The sequence below is a fragment of the Camarhynchus parvulus genome, chromosome 23 (assembly GCF_901933205.1).
Source record: "Camarhynchus parvulus chromosome 23, STF_HiC, whole genome shotgun sequence".
Lineage (NCBI taxonomy): Eukaryota > Metazoa > Chordata > Aves > Passeriformes > Thraupidae > Camarhynchus > Camarhynchus parvulus.
The window spans coordinates 2323885-2344840 of record NC_044593.1 but is presented as its reverse complement, the minus strand read 5'-3'; the positions used below and the strand labels follow the sequence as shown (position 1 = coordinate 2344840).

Here is a 20956-nt window from a genome sequence, read left to right as displayed (position 1 = left end):
CACGTCATAAACCCATTCCTTTCTCTACAATTCACACCATGTTGCCTTTTATTCCTCATCCTTTTTAGTAGGAGTAGTTACTCCTGTTTCCCACTTTAATGCAATTATACCACACTTCTCCTTTCCCATATCCCAGGAAGCTGCCCAGCCATTACATGGCATTAAATGGAATAATTGCAAGATTAGGTTCCTTCGGCCTGGCCATAAAAAATGCCATTACAGAGGAGCTGCAGGAGAGCGCCTGGAAAATCAGGCTTTGAGGCTGAAAGCTCTGCAGGCATATTTTTATTGTTATTGTCCACCACAGGGCCTCTGGGAGAAGGAAGGCAAGAGCATTTCTGGGGTTTTTGTCCTCTGAGGAAGGAGCGAAGGCAGCAGTAGCTTCATGTGGGGCGGGTGGGATCAGCTGGGCTCTAGGTTGTTGTCTTCAGTGAGAATTAAGAATATAAATTGTCAGCCCTAGAGGCACACCTGGAGAGCCTGTCCAGCTCTGGGATCCTTGGGACAGCAGGGCCAGGAGCTCCTGGAGAGCTGTGGAGCTGAGGGAGGGCCTGGAGCAGGAAAGGCTAAGGGAGCTGGGGCTGAGGAGATGCTGAGAGGGGCCCTCAGCCCTCGGTGTCCTGTTGTGTCCCTGGGTGTCCCCATCTGATCCTGTTGGGTCCCTGGGTGTCCCTGGATGTCCTTGGGATTCCCTGAGTGTCCCCGTGTGTCCCTGGGTCACCCTGTTGTGACTCTGGGTGTCCCTGAGTGTCCCCATGTGTCCCTCTATGTCCGTGGGTGACCCTGTTGGGTCCCTGTCCATCCCTGTCCGTCCCTGTGTGTCCCTGTCCATCCCCGTGTCCCCCTGTCTGTCGCTGTGTGTCCCTGTGTCCCCCTGTGTGTCCCTGTTGTGTCTCTGTCCGTCCCTGTGTCCCCCTGTCTGTCCCTGTGTCCCCCTGTCCATCCCTGTGTCCCCCTGTCCGTCCCTGTGTCCCCCCGTCCGTCCCTGTGTCCCCCTGTCTGTCCCTGTGTCCCCCTGTCCATCCCTGTGTCCCCCTGTCCGTCCCTGTGTCCCCCTGTCCGTCCCTGTGTCCCCCTGTCTGTCCCTGTGTCCCCCTGTCCGTCCCTGTGTCAGGGGTCAGGGCAGGCCCAGGCCCAGCTCCAGGCCTAGCTCCAGGCCCCGGAGCCCCGGGCAGGGCCTGAGCCCAGCAATTCCCCTGCGCAGGAGGCAGAACTGCCCTGTGGGCACTGGAACAGAGCCCAGGGAGGATTGGCTGTGGATTGTCCCTCCCTGGGGACATTCCAGAGCTCTCTGCACACACTGCTGGGCCCTGGGATGGCACCACCTGAGCCTCTGTGGCCCCATAACCCTGCCCCACTCTGGGACTGTGGGATCCATGCCCCCACAGGGGTTTATGTGGCTGATCCCCAGGTGAAGCTGTTCCAGAGCTCTCTCTGTGTTTCATTCACAAGGAAATCGTTTTGCCACCTTCTCCAGTGGTGTCACCAAGGCCATCACCTTGCCAGGTCACAGATGGCTCGTGGCTGTCCCTGTTCCCTCTCTGGGCTGGGCATGTAGAACTCCTGATGGGCTGAAGTGACCTCCCATCACCTGGGCCTTGTCACCATCGTCCCTCTGCTTTATCCTGAGCTCTCCTCAGGTGGAGATGGCTCTGGTGGCACCCCCAGAGCAGGGAGGGACGCAAAGGACAGCAGAGCCACCTGTGAGCGAGGGCAGGGGACGCTGGAGCTGATAAGGAGCTGATTTGGGAGGAGTGACTTGAAATGCTGCATGGAAGTGTGGGAGTGCTGAGTCCCCAGATAAGATGTGGGCAGGTGAGATAACGAAGGTTCAGGAGGGCTGATCCTGGGGATATTTCCTGAGAGCAGCTGTGTTCAGGGGGAATTTCTGCCTGCTTTTCCCTGATAGGGAGGTGACCTCCCGCTGCTGAGGTTTGGGGTTGATATTTGGGTAATATTTGTCAACAGAACAGACCAAACACCACCTTGATTTGTGTTCTAACTCACCTGCTGTTTGTAACGGGCATTTTCATGAGAGGGGCAGCCAGGGGAGGGTGTGTAATTTAATCTCCTGGCTGTAAAAATCCATTTCTGCTCGTACTTGTTGATAATGTAACTGTGACACAGCAAATATGAAATGACTCCAGTGCTCTTTGATGGAGTTGTCATAATGAAGGGTGATCTGTACCCACAGGTACAGGATGCTGCTCACAGTTTGATGGACAACTGGAACAATTGGGTTTTTTTTTTTCCCCATTTTTTGGTGTTGATTGTCCTTCAAATATTAACAACATTTTTTTATAGCTGCCCTCTCTGCAGTACTTTCACCTGCAGTTGTCTAGGGCTCCATAAAATAACCGTTTTTGTTTGAACTAAAGAAAAGCTGACTGGAGGAGAAGGACCAGGTTTGGATCAGGGTGGATTTGTACCAAGGAATTCCAAGGGCAGAGCAGGATCTCCTGTAAAACGAACATTTTCTGTGATCATCAGCTGCTTTCAGGAGTACAGATGAAATCCTTGGAGATGCAGATTTTAGAAAAAGAACAGAAATTATCCCTTGGAATGAAACCAAACCTGCAAATCCTGGCTGGTTTTGTCTGATTTGGTTCCTGGGGAAATGAGTGCCATGAGGACCTGTCTGGGAGGGCTGGAAATGGACACTGAGGGGTTTGGGATGTGGGAAAATCTCTGCCTGGAGAGGCTGGGGTGTGTTCTGGGGCATGCAGGCACTGGGAGAGCTGGGGAAGCTCCCAGAGCTCAGCCGTAGCTCCTGGGTGATGTCTGGGGGTGATTCCTGGATAAATTAAATTTATTCCTGGAATAAATTAAACCCTTCCTGTGCTTCCCCCCATTGCTGTGGGACATTGTGGGGTCTCTGTGGGAGCTGGTTTTGCTGTGATCCGGGGAAATCTGACCTGTTGGCTGAAAAGGAACATTTCCATGGCTGAAAAAGGAACATTTCCATGAGCTGTGAGGGCTGTTCAGTGCTCAGAGGAGCTGGTGGCCAGCAGCTGCTGCTGGCTCGTGTCCCTAAGGTGCCACAGGCAGCTCCCAGCCAGGAGAAGATGTTGCAGGCACTGCAGGAGTTTGGAATTTTCAGCTGATCCCACATTTTCCTGCCCTGGAGGAGATCGTGCTGCTCTTCTGGAGCCCCACAGCAGCACCCCAGCGCCGTGTCTGGGATTCCACCCAACCCTTTCCCCCCACATCCCTGGGAGCGCTGGTTTCCCACTGGGATTCCGCTGAAGAGCTCTGGGGCACCCAGGGCTGTTCAGAGTTAATAATGTTCAATTCTCATTAAGGATGATGTGATTAATTCAGACGTAAGGCAGTCTTGACACAGATCCTGCAAAACTCTCAGCCCTTCACAGAATCAGAGAATCCTGCAATGGTTTGGGTTGGCAGGGAACTTAAAATTCTTCTCATTCACCCCCCTGCCATGGGCAGGGACATCTTCCACTATCCCAGGTTGCTCCAAGTCCTTTCCAGGCTGCCCTGGGACACCCCCAGGGATGGAGCAGCCTGTGCTGTGTCCCAGGAGTGCCCTGGAAGAAGCAGCAGGTGAGGAGTGGGAATAAGGAAGGGATAAGGAATGGGAATGTGGCAGCAGCTGGTGGAGATTTCAGTCCTTCCCTTGCCCCAGCTTGTCCTGCCTGTCACCAGCGATCGAACGTGCTCAGGCAGTTTCCAGAAGGTTCTGTTGGTGGCCTGTGTCTGTGTGTCCTGCAGAGAGGCGCAGACAGAACCACGTTATCCCTACAAGCATCCCAGACTCAGGATGCTCCTCCCCAAGGCCCTCTCCTGGTGTCCGTGGCCATGCTGGATTTGTCCCATTCTGCTTAGGATCCATCAGCCCCAGGATGCTCCTCTCCAAAGCCCTCTCCTGGTATTCCTGGTATTTCTGGCTGTGCTGGATTTATCCTATTCTCCCTGTGACCATCCCACCGCAGGATGCTCCTCCCCAGGTACCTTGCCTGGTGTTCCTGCTGTTCCTGGCCATGCTGGGTTTGTCCCACTCTCCCTGTGACCATCCCAGCCCAACCCCAGGATGCTCCTCCCCAAAACCCTGTCGTGGTATTCCTGGTGTCCCTGGCCATGATGGATTTGTCCCGTTCTCCTTAGGATCCATCAACCCCCGGATGCTCCTCCCCAAAGCCCTCTCCTGGTGTTCCTGGCCGTGCTGGGTTTGTCCCATTCTGTGGGAGACCCTAACTCCAGGGTGCTCCCCAAAGCCCTTTCTGGTGTTCCTGGCCATGCTGGACTTGTCCCGTTCTCCCTGTGACCATCCCACCTCAGGATGCTCCTCCCCAGGAACCTTTCCCGGTGTCCCTGGCCATGCTGGATTTGTCCCATTCTCCTTTGGATCCATCAGCCCCAGGATGCTCCTCCCCAAGGCCCTTTCTGGTGTCCCTGGTCATGCTGGGTTTGTCCCATTCTCCCTGTGATCATCCCAGCCCAGGATGCTCCTCCACAAAACCCTCTCCTGGTGTCCCTGGCCGTGCTGGATTTATCCTGTTCTCCTTTGGATCCATCAGCCCCAGGATGCTCCTCCCCAAAGCACTTTCCTGGTGTTCCTGGTGTTCCTGGCTATGCTGGATTTGTCCCATTCCCCCTGTGACCATCCCACCTCAGGATGCTCCTCCCCAAACCCCTCTCCTGGTGTCCCTGGCCATGCTGGGTTTGTCCCCATCTCCTGGCACTCAGCTCTGAGTCCTTTCTTGCTGCTTCTGGAAGACTTTGGGAAGAAGAATGGCTCTGGTTCTCCCAGACAGAGAGCAGCTGTTCCTGGCAGAGGCTGCCCTGGGATTCGTGCCAGTGAAATCTCTGCTCCTCCTGTGTCCAGCTCCACCAGCTAAACCCATTGATACCAAGCAGACAGCGTGAAACTGCCAGAATTAACAAATTCCACCCCCTCCTCCTCCCAGATTTGGGTGGAGCACAGAGTTTCAGGTGCTTCCCCAGGATTTGTGGAGCATTCTGGAGGTGAAATCACCCCTCAGATTTATGGAGTTTTCTAGAGACCCCTCAGATTTATGGGGTTTTTCTGGACTCCACAGTTTGTTCCAATCCATCTGTGTGACCTTGGCTGATTCTCTGCCTCCTTCCCATGTTTTACCAGTGGCAGGTGGAAGGGTTTTTTGGGATTTGGCAGGCTGTGCCCTGTCTGGGGTGCGAAATAGGAATTGTGCACAGTGTGGAGATTTTAATGGGCATTTTGTAATGGCCAGAGTGCATCAGCCATTTTTTTGTCTAAGGAGGAAAGAAAGAGCACTGGGAACTTGATAAACCCACCTTGGAAGTTGATAAACCCACCTGAGAACTTGATAAACCCACCTGGGAACTTGATAAACCCACCTGGGACCTTGATAAACCCACCTGAGAACTTCATAAACCCACCTGAGAACTTGATAAACCCACCTGGGACCTTGATAAACCCACCTGGGAATTCCTGGCTGGCTGAAGGTGGGAGCACAGGGGCAGGTGGACTTTAAAATGAATTTTTTCCCCTTTCCTGAGAGCTCTCACCCAGGGAATCTCCAAAGGATTTGCTGCTGGGTGGGTGCTGCAGTGTTTGGATGGACTCACTTTGCTGCTGAGAAGGTGCCACTTGATCCTCAGAAACAACAATTTATTCACTTGTGGTGAATTCCAGCAATTCTCTCAATAGCAAGCACATTGGAAATGGATTTTTCTGAAGAATTCACCCAAAATGATGAGGCCAGGGCTGTTTTATGCTCTCCTGCTGGAGTTGTTCGGTAGCTCCCTAAAGAAATAGGACGTTGCAAACACCTTTTCACAATTTCCTTCTTGGCAGGAAGAGCCAAAGCTGGGTTGGAAAGGATGAGTTTGGAAAGGAGTAAAAGGGGAAAAAAACAAAGTTTTATTCCTCTGATAGTTTCATGGAGTGGAAGTTACTGAAAAGCACCTTTCTTGTCCCTGCTGCTGTTAAATTAAAGCTCCAGTGTGAGTTTATCAGGGAATGAAATCTCAGAGCTTCCTGTAGGCTTTAAGCAGGTGACTCCTTTTTTTTAACTTTTTTTTTCTTGAAGGGTCATTGAGGACAAGGTGGAATTCGGGGCAGAAATGAGAATTTAGCTGAACAATTTGTTGCTGGCACCTCTCACAGGGCTCCCACATCCTGGCAGAGGAAGGATTTATTGCTTTGCAGGTCTCCTGTGGAATAATGCAGTGTAAAATGACAATGTCAAAGCAAGTTAAGGATCTGCTTCCTTCTGAGAGACTTCCCTGAAATAATCCTGTGTATTAAACTTGTGGAGACACTGCAGGAATTACCAGGGGGACCATTTGGAGCAAAAGGCTGCTCCTTCAACATCATCATTACCCAGGCTTTGCTCCCTCATAAAAATTCCTCTCAGTGATCCCAGATAATCTCTTCTGTTGCTGTTTTTTTATTTTTTTAGTGTAAATCAGCACCAAGCTGCCCTTCTGAAGGGAGGGAAGGAGCTCTGAGCACCCTGCTGTGGTGGAAGGTGGCCCTTGCCATGGTGGATCATCCTTGAGCTCCTTCCAACCAAACCATGCTGGGATTTTGGGGAAAAACTGGATTTTTTTAAGGGCGGGATGGAGGCATGGGAGAAGGGAGCTGGGATGGGAGAGGCCTTTGTGCCCCTGGAGTTGAGAGGCGTCAGAGACAACCTGGGAGTGCTGCTGCACTTGGTGGAATGAGTAAATTTTGAGGAGCTCCTCAATGGTGACCTTTAATCCTCCAGTCTCTGCTCTCTGGGTAAACGCAGGACCTGGCGGGTAAAAAAAGAAAAAATAACAGCAAGAAAAACCCAAAAAATCCAAAAAACAGCAACAACAACTCATGAATGCCTGATGGGAGCAGAGCTGCAGGAGGAGAGAACAGGACAGGGCTGAACCCACAGCTGGTGGAGCTAATGTGGGGAATGGATTTGTAAAAAATTCTTAAAACCTGACAGAAGGTTCACACAATGTGTATTTGTGTGTAAACGTTGAGTTTAGAAATGTTCTGGAACAGGATGGATGTTGTTGAGAGAGAAATTGAATTAGAAACAAGTCTTAAAGGATGGTCTTGTAAAAAAGACTAGATATTTTTGAGAAATGGAATTATAAAGGATTTATTTTATTAGGATTTATGAAGGGCAATTTTAGATTGTTGGTTTTAAGGTATATGTAGCATGGTGTGGTAAAAGTTAAGATAGTTAAGAAATATTTATGGTATATATTATATATATACTATATATTTCTATATACTATATATTTATTATTCTATTCTATTCTATTCTATTCTATTCTATTCTATTCTATTCTATTCTATTCTATTCTATTCTATTCTATTATTATATGTATTATATACATACTATAAATATTTCTTCACTATATAGTAATATATACTATAAATATATATATAGTATATACAGAATATATATAATATATGTAATATATATTATATATATTACACGTATATATTTATAGTATATTATATATATATTATATGTATATATACTATATATATATAGAAATATTTCTAGTGTATATTGTGACTAGGAGATAGTTGGTTGTTGATTGTGATAGCGTGAATTGTAACACTTGCATTGTCTTACTTTCTAAATGAGACTGAAAACAGAATAAAAGTTTTTTTTTCAACCCATCTCTGGGTCAGAAAAGGCCTTAATCCAACAGAGCTGCCACCAGGCAGGGTCACTTCCAGCGGGTTTGTCACTTCCAGCGAGGCTGTTCCATTATTAAAGTGACATCCTGGGGGCAGCCGGGATCAGCTCGGCCTCTCCCGCGTGTCTGGAGCTCAGCTGAGGTGACCTGATTGTGCTCCGGTCCCCAGGGGCAGCAACTTCTGTGCCCGGTGAGCTGGAAAAGCGCCAGGATGCAGCTCCAAAATCTCCTTTACAGCTTCTTGGGCTCCCTCTGCAGATTTTATTGGGCTTAAACATCCCCCCATCGTCGTGCAGGAATGAGGGATGTGGGACTCCAGGCGGCTCTTCAAAATGCAGTTTATTGTATCTGTTAGGAAAATTCATCCACACACACCAGAGGTTTGTGTCCAAAAAGGAGACAGAGGAGTCCTGGAACTTTATTCCAATCAAGGCAGAGGCCATGGGGCATTCCCCTGGGGTCTCTCCAGTTTTTGGAGGACGCAGCCTCCTTTTTATCCCAATTTCCCAGCTGCATTTCCCTTCTCTCTTTCCCCATTTCTGAGGTACTTGAGAGGTTCAGACTTCCCAGAACATCTGATCCCAAAGATTCCCCTCTAATGTACAACCTTCCCTTTGAATTTTTAATTCTGATGGAATTGAGGGGGTTTTCCCCATTTCTGAGGTACTTGAGAGGTTCAAACTTCCGAGAACATCTGATACCAAAGATTCCCCTCTAATGTACAACCCTCCCTTTGAATTTTTAATTCTTACAGAATTTAGGGGTTTCTTCCCCATTGTTTCTTTCATCTCTCGATGTCCAATTTCATTTGTCATCAAACCTAAAGTTTATTTGTAAAATCAAATCTCTTTTTCCATTCAGCAATCAGTGGAATCCTTCCCATTGTTTCTTTTCTCTCCCAGTGCTGGTTTTATCTCCCAGCAGCCCCACAGCTGGTTTGGAAAGACAAATCCATTATTCCTCTCACATCCAAGAGGTTACAACAGTCCAGGGTTGTGGGTGACAGAGCTGTGCCTGCAGCTGTCAGCTCCAGCTGCAGACAGGCCTGGAGACCCTTTGGTTTTGGTTACAATGCATTCTATACTTTTCTTTTGGTTACAATGCATTCTGTACTTTTCTTTGCTGAGCATCTTAATACAGCAGAACCAATCTGTACCTTAACTTTTATCTCTAGCCTATCATAACTGCTATAATTACCATATTCATGTTACTGTTCTCCAATCACTAAAAGTCAGTACATCACAGTTTAAGCTGGAAGTTTTTGTTCAGTTTTCTTGTAGTGGAAAATCCAGAGACCTTTTTTCTACTTGCCGCATTTGCTGCCTTGTTTGCCTGTGCTTCCTGCTTGGTAAAAACATCTTCTTGTTTGAGGTGGGTTTATCCTTTGCTCTAAGCCATAAAAACCCCTTCTAACTAACAGACCCTTTGCCTCCTTGGTTAGCCAGTGAGACTGGCCCAGCAATTCTTTCCTTCTATATCAAAACTTGCTTTCATTTCTATTCCTTCTTCAGATTCTACATTTAAAAATCTTTCTGCCAAGCACACATATCTGTGAGACTTTCTTGTCAAACTTTCACCCTTCCCAACACCCTCCCTGCCTCCCCAGGCTCAATTTGGCAGTAAAACTCCAGGTTTAGTGGAATTTAAGTGCATTGTTCGGGTGACAAAGCCGGGAGTGAGGCTGCCCTGCACGGAGGGCTGGCTGTTATTTATGTGTTGATAATAAACACAGCCCTGCTCCTTATCAGCACATCTCCCCCTGCCTGCCCGGGGAAAACAATCTCTGCAGTTCTGATATCCAAGCTTCAGAGGAAATTCTAATAAAGCTGTAGCAGGTTTGGGGGGGAGGATTTGCAATGCTGAGCGTTGGAGAGCCTCAGTTGCATTCTGTTGTGCTGAATTAGGGGTGGTTGGCTCTGAATGGAATAAATCTAATCGTGTTTGTCACCTCGCTGTGGTGTGACTGGAACCAAGCTCTGGTTTCAGGCTGGGAGCGTGTGGGAAGTGCTTTGCTTCTGTCACTTGGCTTCTTTAAACTGGGGTAATTAGCAGCGAGGGTGGGATTCATTATTTGATTATTTTAATTGCCAGGAGCACAAAGGTCTCTGTGTGGCTGCAGCACTGGCACGGGAGGAGGAAGAACCTGGTTTCCTTTCTGGGATAATTGAGGTTGGAAAAGCTCTCCAAGGTCACCCAGCCCAATTTGTCACCAGTTCTTGTCCCCAGACCTGCCCTGGACACCTCCAGGGATGGGAGCTCCAAACCTCCCTGGGCAGTTCCAAGGCCTGACCTCATATCGTGCCATTAATTAATTAATGAGCATCTTAGTTGAGCTGGTTTGCTCTCTTAAACAAAATATACTTAAGCAGGAGGAATTTCCTCATGGAAAGGGTGCTCAGGCCTTGTAATTCCCATTATTTCTGGGGAATGAGGAGTGCACTGCTCCTCCTGCAAGGAAAAAACTTGTTTCAATCTGCCGTTGGGGTTAAGATGGGTCTTAAAAACATCCCAGTGGGGAATTCCTGCCTTAAAACATTCCAGGAAAGGAGGGGAGGCCTGGAGGGGGCACATCCTTCCAAGGGGAATCCCTGGCTGCTCCCACAAGTTCCTTTGCCTCATTTGTAGGGTTGTTTTTTTCACAATTCCCTACAAGCAGAAGAGTCCCATGAGCCAAGCTGTTCTCCCCGAGGCGTGGGGGTGATGTGGGGTCTGTCCCTGCCCTTCCTGAGGCACCTGCAGGCTCTGGAGCAGAGTGAAGATGCAGGAGAGGAGGAACAATAACTGACCTAATGATTCATTTTCCTTGTGAAAGTCCACAGTGAGGAGAAGTCTCCTGCGACCCAGAAATGAGGTCTAGAGGTGCTTAAGTATATTTTGTTTAAGAGAGCAGACAAGCTCAAATAAGATGTTCAGAATTAATGGTACAGCTCTCCTGATAATTCCAGGAGAGGTTTGGATGAAAAGTTAAAAATACAGGTGAAGTGAATAATAATAATACACAGGGAGATGAAGAGCTGCTGAGAGGGGTCCCTGAGTTGTAGTGAGAGGGAAATGAGCCAGAATTGGCAGGATATCAGTGGAATAAAAGCTGGGAGGGAAAAGGAGGCTCAGAGTGGGCTGGGGATGGAGCTCAGAGTGAAATTTGGGCTGGGCTCAGTTTGGTGCCCTCAACAATTCTGGTTAAACTGAGCAACCAGTTGTGGATGGTGGAATTCCAGAATGGTTTGGGTTGGGTTGGGAAGGGCCTTAAATCCCACCCAGTGCCACCCCATCCATAGGCAGGGACACATTCCATTATCCCAGCTGCTCCAGCCTCTCCTGGGGCGTTCCAGGGATGATCCAGGTGTGCTCTTCTCCTTGGATTTTATGTTGACTGCCAGCCTTGACTCTTCCATCTCTGGAAATGCTGCTGGGATCTCCATTTGGTTCCTCCATCCATGGAAGAGCTGCTGGGATCTCCCCTTGGCTCCTCCATCCCTGGAAATGCTGCTGGGATCTCCCTTTGGTTCCTCCATCCATGGAAAAGCTGCTGGCATCTCCCTTTGGCTCCTCCATCCATGGAGATGCTGCTGGGATCTCCCTTTGGCTCCTCCATCCATGGAGATGCTGCTGGGATCTCCCTTTGGCTCCTCCATCCATGGAGATGCTGCTGGGATCTCCCTTTGGCGCCTCCATCCATGGAGATGCTGCTGGGATCTCCCTTTGGCTCCTCCATCCATGGAGATGCTGCTGGGATCTCCCCTTGGTTCCTCCATCCCTGGAGATGCTGCTGGGATCTCCCCTTGGCTCCTCCATCCTTGGAAAAGCTGCTGGCATCTCCCTTTGGCTCCTCCATCCATGGAGATGCTCCTGGGATCTCCTCCTCCTCCTCCTCCTCCTCCTCCTCCTCCTCCTCCTCCTCCTCCTCCTCCTCCTCCTCCTCCTCCTCCTCCTCCCAGCCACTCATTTTGGGTTAAGCACAGCCAGGGAAGGAAAAGGTGGATCTGAGCTCCAGGAAGGTGAAATTTCAAGGGGATTCACCCAGAATTTGTGGTGGATGCTCCAGGAGGAGCCAGGACCCAGCCTGGCTGATCTTAGGGATTATCAGCAGAGATCCAAAGGGGTGTCAAAACAGACATTAAATGAACAGAGAGGTTAAATAAATCAACAAAATCAGTTCTGTGGGGAAAAAAAAGATGAAACATCCCCAGTGATGTGCTTTGCTTTTATTTGGAGCTGTTGTTGGACAGCACGAGGAATCCAGGGCTTCTTCAAATTCATGTTTAAATCCATCATCTCCACATATTTCACCTGAAATAGTAGGATTTCAGTTGGAATTCCTGCCTTTAGTCGTGCCTTTGACTCCTGCACTGGGTTTGCAGCATCCACACCAGGAATCCTCATCTTATTTGGGTCTGTTTAAGAAGAACTAATGGCCAAATTGATGATAATCAAATTTCAGGGTGCTCAAAATCTGCGTGCAAACATCTCCTCCAGTGCTTCTGCCTCACTTTGTGACACTTTATTGATTTTTTTTACCCCCTTCCTTTTCTTCCTCTCTGCGTGGAAACAAATTAAAGCAGGAATTGGGATTGTAAATAGATAATGGGACGTGAATGCAGAGTAATCAGTGCCAGCCATGTACAGCCATGCTAATTGTGCCAGGGGAGGGAATGGGATAAATATTTCATGCCTGGATTCAGTGGGAAGTGAGAGAGCAAGGAAAGAAATAAAAAAGAGTTGAGAAGGCCTCACTTCAGTGCTTTTTTCTCAAAAAAAGGAGTTTTGATGGCATTTACCCCTCCCTGTTTTGAATAAAGGAATTTTGTTTAATGTGGTGGCTTTGGTGTCACACAAGGGAAAAACATCGCAGGTTTGGGATGAATCCACCCTTCAAGGATGTGCTGATCAAAACCAAAACCAGGGATGGGGGACAGGAGAAGTTGATCCTCATTCAGGCAGCTTTGCTTCACTGTTTTCTGTTTTTTATCTCAGGCAGTTGAATTGCAGCTGTGAAAGGGAAATTTGGCTCTGCATTGCTAAAGATTATTTCTGAGGGGTTTGCTGCTGCAGAATGAACAATGGAATGGCCCTTGGGGAGTGAGCGCATTAAGTTTAAGGGTGTTGTCATAACAACCAGCCAGAGGAACTTCCTCAGGATGGGTTTGGGGCATCCCATGTTTGATCTCAGCCCCAAATCTGTTTGTTTGAACTCGGTTCTTTGAGAAAGTTTCCAATTCAATGGGTTCAGCTGCCTTGGAGTTCCCCAAGGATGGCAAAAAGCCACAGAGGATCCATTTCTGCTCCGCCTAATCCTCCTGAAAGGGCTGGGAACAGGGGTGGAGACAATCCATGGAGAAATGATTGCAAGCAACCGTAAATCCCAGTCTTAAATCATCCCAGAGCGCTGCAGGATCCAGGCATGGGACAATCCAGGGTTTGGATTGTACTGTAGGTGGCAGAGATGCTTTAGTTATGCACTAATCACCCTGCCAGCTCATTAAGGGGCACAGGGATGCCATTAATTAACGCTGCCAATTCCAGCCTGAGGTCACCTCTGGATGGGCTGGGTGGCTGAAGGACTCTTCAGGTGCTCCATGGGCTGTCGGATCTGCTGCTAAAAAATGTTTAATAATAAAATCTGAAATATCCTCCGGATGGAAACAGATTCACAGGATCCTTTTGCCTTCGTTAAAAAAAGAAAACAAGAGGTGTTGGAATGTCAAAAATGGGTGTTGAAATGGCAAAAATGGGTGTTGGAATGGCAATAAAAGGTGTTGGATGCCAATAAATGGTGTTGGAATGCCAATAAATGGTGTTTGAATGCCAATAATGGGTGTTGAAATTGCAGTAATTTTTAAAATAAGTGATAATTTGGGATTAAAATAATTAACTTTCATTAGCAGGAACAGAGAGAGCATTGGTGTCCCCACCATGGTGAATGTCACCATTGTGGGTCTCAGTCTGAGTCTGAAGTATTGTTCCAGTCTAAAGCTTGGTTTGGAACAAAACTCATCCAGGAATTGTGAGCTGGAGGTAAATGAAGCAAGCAACTTCATATTTTAAAAGGAAATAAAATTATAAACAAATATGAAGGGCTGCTGCTGGGTTCTGGAGCTGCTCACCTCTGATCCTGGCTGGAATCTTCCTCAGGTTGGGATTGGTCATAGATAAATAAAAAATAAAGAGGTTCTTGCCATCCTTTCCCTTCCTGAGTTAAAATAAATAGATTTTGGAGTGGGGTTAACCAAATATGAAGAGATGAGCTTGGGAATGTTCTTTGCTTTAGGAGGAAGGACTGGGAACCTCTGTAATTACAAACGTGGAGCTCTCAGCTGGGATTCCCAGCAGGAATGTGGGGCTGGAGGCAGCCCTGGAGTGGGGAGGCTGCTCTCCTTGGCTGTGTGGTACCCGCAGAGGAGTTCCCAAACTCCTGGGGGAGGAGGATTGGCCTGGAGAGGTGGGTTTGGGGTGTCGCTGCCAGGCCCTGACGTGGCTGTGCTGCTTTGCTCTCTTGCAGGTTCACTGGGATGAATTTGCCTGCCCCTGTGATCAGCAGTAAAAATTGGCTGAGGCTGCACTTCACCTCTGACGGCAACCACAGGCAGAAGGGCTTCAGTGCCCAGTACCAAGGTAAGGAGGGAGAAATAAACGCCCTGGCCTGGCCTCACCCACCCCAGCCAGCCTCTTTCACCTATTTCAGAATAATTCCAGTTTGATTTCCTCTTTCACCTCTTTCACAATCATTCCGGTTTGATTTCGTCATTCACCTGTTTCACAATCATTCTGGTTTGATTTCCTCATTCACCTCTTTCACAATCATTCTGGTTTTATTTCCCCCTGTGGCCACCCTAGAAAACTACTCCAACTCTAATTAACTCTCACAGTTTATAAAAACATTGGTCTTGTAAGCCAAAGATTGAAGACTAAACCTGTAAGGGGGTAGAGTATAAGAAAATAAAGATGGTGTAGAAAGAACATTGGTCTTGTAAGCCAAAGATTGAAGACTTAAAGCTGTAGGGGGATGCAATATAAGAAAATAAAGATAGTGTAGATCTTGCCCCTAAGGAGTTGCAGCTGGGCCTAATTATCAGAGATTAGGAACAGGCCTGACTTTACCAGGCCACAGCTGTACCCAGTGAGACGAAGAGTGCTATAAAAGAGTGGGTGGGTGGGTGAGAAGGGAACTGGAGTCAGTTGGCTGCTTTGTGAAGAAGAAAGAGTCAGTGCTCTGAGGAGCTGCCCATGAGAAACACCAACCGGGTTTGAAACTTTTGTGATAGGAGACAAGAGCATGGAACCCCTGCAGTAAGATGACAATATGAACCCCTTTTTAGAGTTACCCAACCATTTCAGGAAGAAAGGACTCAAACCTTCGTCTCAAACTCCCAAAGCTGATTTTAGGCTACACTACTTCCTGCCCCCCTAAACAGCCCGAATTGCCCATTGAGATAACCCCCACACAAGCTCCAATGCCACAAACAAAATCAACAACAACCCTCACCCCCCATTTTAGAGTTATCCCAGCTGCTTCCCTGCATGGCCCTGCTGCCGTTATTTTCCAGCTGGAATCCCCCAAACCATGGTTTTCATAGAAAAACCCAGCCTGGTTTGGGTTGGGAGGGACCTTAGAGTCCATCCAGGGACACCTCCCCTGTCCCAGGGTGCTCCAGGTCCCCTCCAGCCTGGCCTTGGACACTCCCAGGGATCCAGGGGCTTCTCTGGGAAATCCATCTCAGCCCTTCTCCTCACCCTCACAGGGCAGAATTCAGGACTGGGGTAAAGATTTCAGGATGGGGATGTTTAGGTGCTGTTGAGGGACAGGAGATCCCTTGGCAGTGAAGATTCTGCTCCTGGTGGGACCAGAATGGGTGGGATGGATTCCTTGGAAGTGTTCCCACCACTCCTGTGATGTTTTTTAAGGAGGTTGTGGGTGCAGGATCCAGGAATGGGGGAGTGGAGCACGAATGGTCTGAGTCCCCTCTGCAGGTTTGCTCCCAAGAGGCCTTTGCTGGGAAAAAAGCTCTGGAGAGGAGTCAAGGGAAAGGGAGAGGATTTTCCTTGGATAGACCCACGGAGCTGCCTCGTTCGGGTGTTCCCAGGTTGTTCTTAGCAGGGGTGTCATGGCCTCAACGAATGAACCACATCATTATTTAACTTCCCTGCTTTCCTTGAACCTGTAAATCACTTTAAACTGCAAGGGAAAAAAAAAAAAAAACAAGGAAAAAAGGACTCTAAACAAGGAAAAAAAACCCCTTTTGTTGTGCTGTGCAGCACCAACGTCTGGAAAAAGCAGCTTCCCTTTGGATGCCTTTTCCCTGGCTGTCAGGATTGCAGCTTCCTCCAAAGCACCTGTCTGAGTCAGCCTTTTCCCTCCACAGCAAAGTCAGGGTGAATGTTCTCCTTCCTCCTGAGCAGATAAACATCAAGGGGATTTTATCTCATGTGTAGAGGGGATGAACTGGGGATGGAGTGTTGGAAAATGAACTGAACTCCCCGTTCTGAGCTGGAATCCAGGCAGGACCTCGGCCCAGCTGCCAGAGGGGACCTGCCCTTGTTTTTCCTGCTGGTTTTTGTGGAGTTTGGCAGCTTCTTTCTGCTTTTCAATGCTTAAAAAACCCAGCAAACCAAGCAGCCAAGCAGTGAAGGTTCCCAGGGATGAAGGGAGGGTGTCTGCAGGCAGTGGGATCTGTAGGACAGGAGACGCTGATACTTTAAAAACCTCCCTGTAACCCTTTCCACAACCTGGCCTGGACATAAATATTTCACTGGAGATAAATCCCTACAAAACAGGCCATGTAATTCCACAGCAAGCACAGCAGCTGAAATGCATTTTTCATCAGGAGAGCTGAATCAGGATCGGCCAGGAGAAGCAAGGGGAGGCTTTAGGGTGGCTCTAATTTGCTGTCTGTTTTCCAAAGACGTGTCTGTACATCATTTATGAACCCCCTGGGTCCCCTGGGACAGGGTCTGGCTTTGCTGATAATCTATAAGAAAACAATTTCCCTTCCAGCTTGTTTAAATTGATCCCGAGTTTTGCAGAACACCTTCTCTGTCTGTTCCCTCTCTGCTCTCCCTAATCCGTGCCCTCATTTGGAAATCACTTTAGGAATGTAAAAGCAAGGTTAGATGCAATCAGGCTGTGGAGAGAGGTTTTTTGGTTGTTGTTGTTGAACACAGCAAATTCATTTTGTTCCCTTCCTGGGAGAGTTAAATATTTCCCTTTTCCCTTTCATTAAGGTGAATCTTGATTTTTGCAAATGCTTTTTCCCCATTCCCTATATAAGGAAATCAAAGGGACTGGGAGACTGTGGACTGTGCATAGATTTTTAAAAATTATTTTTTATTTTCCTCCCCATCCTGTCTCCTCAGAAAGGTGGAAGAAAATAATCTTAGAAGTTTTTAATCAGGTGAGGTGGCAGCACCTCAGGTGTGCCCCCCATCAGAGGGGCTGGGTGGGAATTTATGAAATCAGAGGATTTTGGGAAAGCTGCAAAAGGCCGGTGATGGGGCTGGAATTGGAGAGATGGGAATGCTGCCCTGGCTGCTGCTGCTGCCCCTCTCTGCACATGTTTTATGGCAGAACTTGGCTCCCTAATTGCTCTGGAGCTGATTGTTACCAACACATAATTGCAGCTTTTATCGATCTCCCCGCCCCGGCCGCTTCCCTTCCTGCAGGAGGAAGATAAATGGGATGAGCTCCAGCCCTGCGCAGGACAGAGCTGCCTCCTCCAGGGCGGGGCTGGGGAGCTCCCTGCTGCCCACCAGAGACACTTCAATGGCTTGGTGAGGGAGTCATGGAATCTTGGAATGGTTTGGAATGGGTTTAAATCCCACCCACTTTCATCCTTTCCATGGGCAGTGACCTCCCAATGTCCCAAGGTGCCCCCAACTCCATCCATGGCTTTGAACTACAGATCTGTCCATGGGTAGACCTGTAGTTCTACCCATGGATGGATCACTTTGGCTTCAGTTTGGACCGATCTTCCCTCCTCTTCATCCTTATCTCCCACTCCTCATCTTGGATCTTCCATTTGTCATCTTGGATCTTCTACTCTTTATCCTGGGTCTTCCCCTCTTCATCCTTATCTCCTGCTCCTCTTCTTGGATCTCCCATTCCTCATCCTGGATCTTCCTCTCCTCATTTTTGATTTTTCCCTTTTCATCTTGGATCTTCCATTCCTCATCTTGGATCTTCCATTTCTCATCTTGAATCTTCTACTCTTTATCCTGGATCTTCCCCTCTTCATCCTTATCTCCCGACTCGTCTTCTTGGATCTCCCATTCCTCGTCTTAGATCTTCCCCTCCTCATTTTTGATCTTCCCCTCATTTTCAATCTTCCCCTTTTCATCTTGGATCTTCCTTTCCTTATCTTGGATCTTCCACTTCTCATCTTGTGTGTCCCACGGCTTAATCTTGGATCTTCCCACTTTCATCTTGGATCTTCCCCCTTTCATCTTGGATCTTCCACTCTTCATCCTGATCTTCCATTCCTTATCTTGGATCTTCCATTCCTCGTCTTGGATCTTCTCCTTTTCACCTTGGATCCTCTCCCTTTCATTCTTGGATCTTCCACTCTTCGTCCTGATCTTCCATTCCTCATTTTGGATCTTCACCTTTTTATCTTGGATCTTTCCCCTCCTCATCCTGGATCACACCCTTAGGTTCCAAAGGGATTTTTGGCTCCTGCTGTGAGACCTGTGGAGTGTCCTGGGCAATTCTGGATAATCCCAGTGCTTGTGCAGGCTCTGATTCCCAAAGTTCCATTGCTCAGGCTGCCAAAAGAGGGATTTTTCCAAAGAGTTGCACTCGAGGGGGTTTCTCTTCACCTCCAAGAGTGTGGACCCCTGTGAGCATCCTGCTGCTGAATCATCCCAGCAGGAGGGAGAGATCCAGGCAGGATTTAACAGCAATTCCCCCAACAAGGAGAGCGGAGCTTCATGGAATAGATTTTTTTTTTCCTGTTGTTGCTGCTGAAACACTGTTTTCCAAATTAAAAATAAATAAATGTCTGCTTAAATCCTCATTTAGAGCAACATGAAGCGGTTTGAAAGGAACAGCCCGGCCTGCCTGCCATGCTGGCAGAGCTTTGTAATGTCATCTCTCAAATCTGACAGGATGCTGAGTATTCCATTAGATCTGTTGGATGTGTGTGAGCAGCAAAAGCCTCCAGAAAACAGGAGTTTCTGTTCATCCAATTATCCTGACGCAGTCCTTTGTAGTGCTGCTCCACATTCCAATTTACAAACAAAGTAGATTTTCAAATACGGGATTTTTGAGGGCAGGGAGTGGGAGAATTGTTCTTGTTTGTTTAAATTTTTTAAAAAGCACAAAACAAGTGGTGCTTTGCTGTGCCTGGTTCTGATCTAAATGGAGTCATTTGTAAAGTCTGACTTCCATCATTAGGGCTCCAAAATGAAGGATGAGGAGGAGAGGATGCAGTGATCCCTCTTTATCAGTTCATCTTCACCAATTTATCTTTATCAATTCTCCTGGAAAGGGACACGGTGCAATTAGGGCAGGAGATGTTTCCTGGGGATGCAGCTCAGGCTCTGAATTTCGGGATTGCTGCTCAGTGATGAGTGTCTGGTTCCCGTTGCTGAGGGGTTTGGGAGCCAGGTTTTCCATCAGGAACGGGGTTGGAGGGGGGTGTTTGTTGGATGGGATCTGGCAGGGATGGCTCTGGGAGAACCTTGGTTAAAAATTTGTCCCTGAAAAATTTCCAAGCCTGGCTGTATCCAAATTATGAATTTCCCCATGCCAGAGAATCCTGGAGTGGTTTGGGTTGGAAGAGACCTTAAAATTCCTCTGATTCCACCCCCTGGCACCTTCCACTGCCTTCTCCTGGATTTGGGATGTTCAGCACTGGGGAAATCCCTGCAGGTTGCTGCGTCCTGATGGAAGAGCTCCCCAGGATGTCTCGTCCCATCCATGTTGCCGCCATCAGCTCTGGTGGGCTTCACCAATGCTTGGGAAGCTTTGCTTGGCCTCTGAATTCCCTTTGTGGGGCACAAATCATCCGAGCTGAGCTTTTGTTTGTGTGGAGAGTGGGAGCATTCCCTGGGGGCTGGATGTGCAGTGGGAAGCTGTGGAGAATACCAAAATGGGGATTATTTTGTAAAGCTCGTGCCCCAAAGCAAAACCACGGAGCAGCTGCTTAGAGACTGAAGGGTCCCAACCCACATCCTTGGAAAATTCAAATCAGAATCCAAATTCAGCCTTGGAAACTTGGAATTGCCTGGGAGGGAGTGTTGGATGGATTGAGGGCTTATCCCCATGTTTGCTTGGGAAAAGCTGGAGAATCACTACAGGAATGTCTGTCACTATTTTATTTGAAGCAGAAATAGATTTTTTTACCCCAAAAATGTGAGTTTTAGCAGCCCCAAGTCCTTTTTTGATCCATTGATATCACATTTATTAAAAACCTTGAGATCAGGCTGGAAATATCCTGTGATTCCCATCCACGTGGACCTTTGGGGCATCCCAAAACCTGCTGCTTTTTCTTCCTCCTGCTGCACTTGCAGGTGGATTTGGAGTAAAAAGAAACAAAGAGTTCGATTTGCTTTGACAGCAGCCTGCTGTTAATTAGTTTTTTTCCCTTCTTAAATTAATAAAAAAAGGCAGCTGCCCTGAACAGATTGAAGCTGCTGAGGAAGACAGGAGCAGCAGCAGCAGCTTTTCCTCATGAATACTTTCCAGCTAAAATTTTTTGAAGTTCTTGGTGCTTTATTTAAAGAGAAAGCCAAAAGCTGTGAGGAAATGATGAGTGAAAAGCTGCGCCCAGCATCTCCCTCAAAGCAGCACCTCAGGTGAGCTTCAAGGAGCCTCTCCCTGTCTGAGCCTCCTGCAGCAGCTGTTCCAAACAGGTTCTTTTTAAGCCCAAAAAAAAAAAAAACCCGCTGCACGATTAAAAACCCCCTCTTTGGTTACATGGGTAATTCTTCTTGACAGCTTTGTCTTAGGAATGTGCTAATTTAGGGATGAAAGCCTGACAAGATGAAGAACACGAGGAGAAGGGTTTGAAGTGGGTTTCTCCAAGGATAAGGGCTGGCTCGTCAGGAAAAGGCTCCCAGAAAGTGATTTGGACACTGAATAATCCCAATTCCTTTTGGGTTATCCTAAATCCTCACAGTGAAGGCTCTTTTATCCCAGTTCCTGCAGTGGGGGCTCTTTTATCCCAATTTCTTACAGTGAGGGCTGGGTTATCCCAATTCCGCTTGGAATTATCCTAATTCCTATTGGGCTATCCCAAATCCTGCAGAGGAGGCTGGGTTATCCCAAATCCTCTTGGAATTATCCCAGTTCCTGTTGGGTTATCCC

The 20956-nt window shown here is 47.9% G+C and overlaps 1 protein-coding gene across 1 annotated transcript in view; it reads left to right on the top strand.

The window, feature by feature from the left end:
- CSMD2 (CUB and Sushi multiple domains 2) overlaps positions 1-20956 on the top strand; it is a 250322-nt gene that overhangs the window by 93463 nt on the left and 135903 nt on the right. The window contains exon 6 of the mRNA XM_030964453.1: positions 14156-14268. Within this exon, the coding sequence (XP_030820313.1) occupies positions 14156-14268 (113 nt within the window). The remainder of the gene's footprint in view (positions 1-14155; positions 14269-20956) is intronic.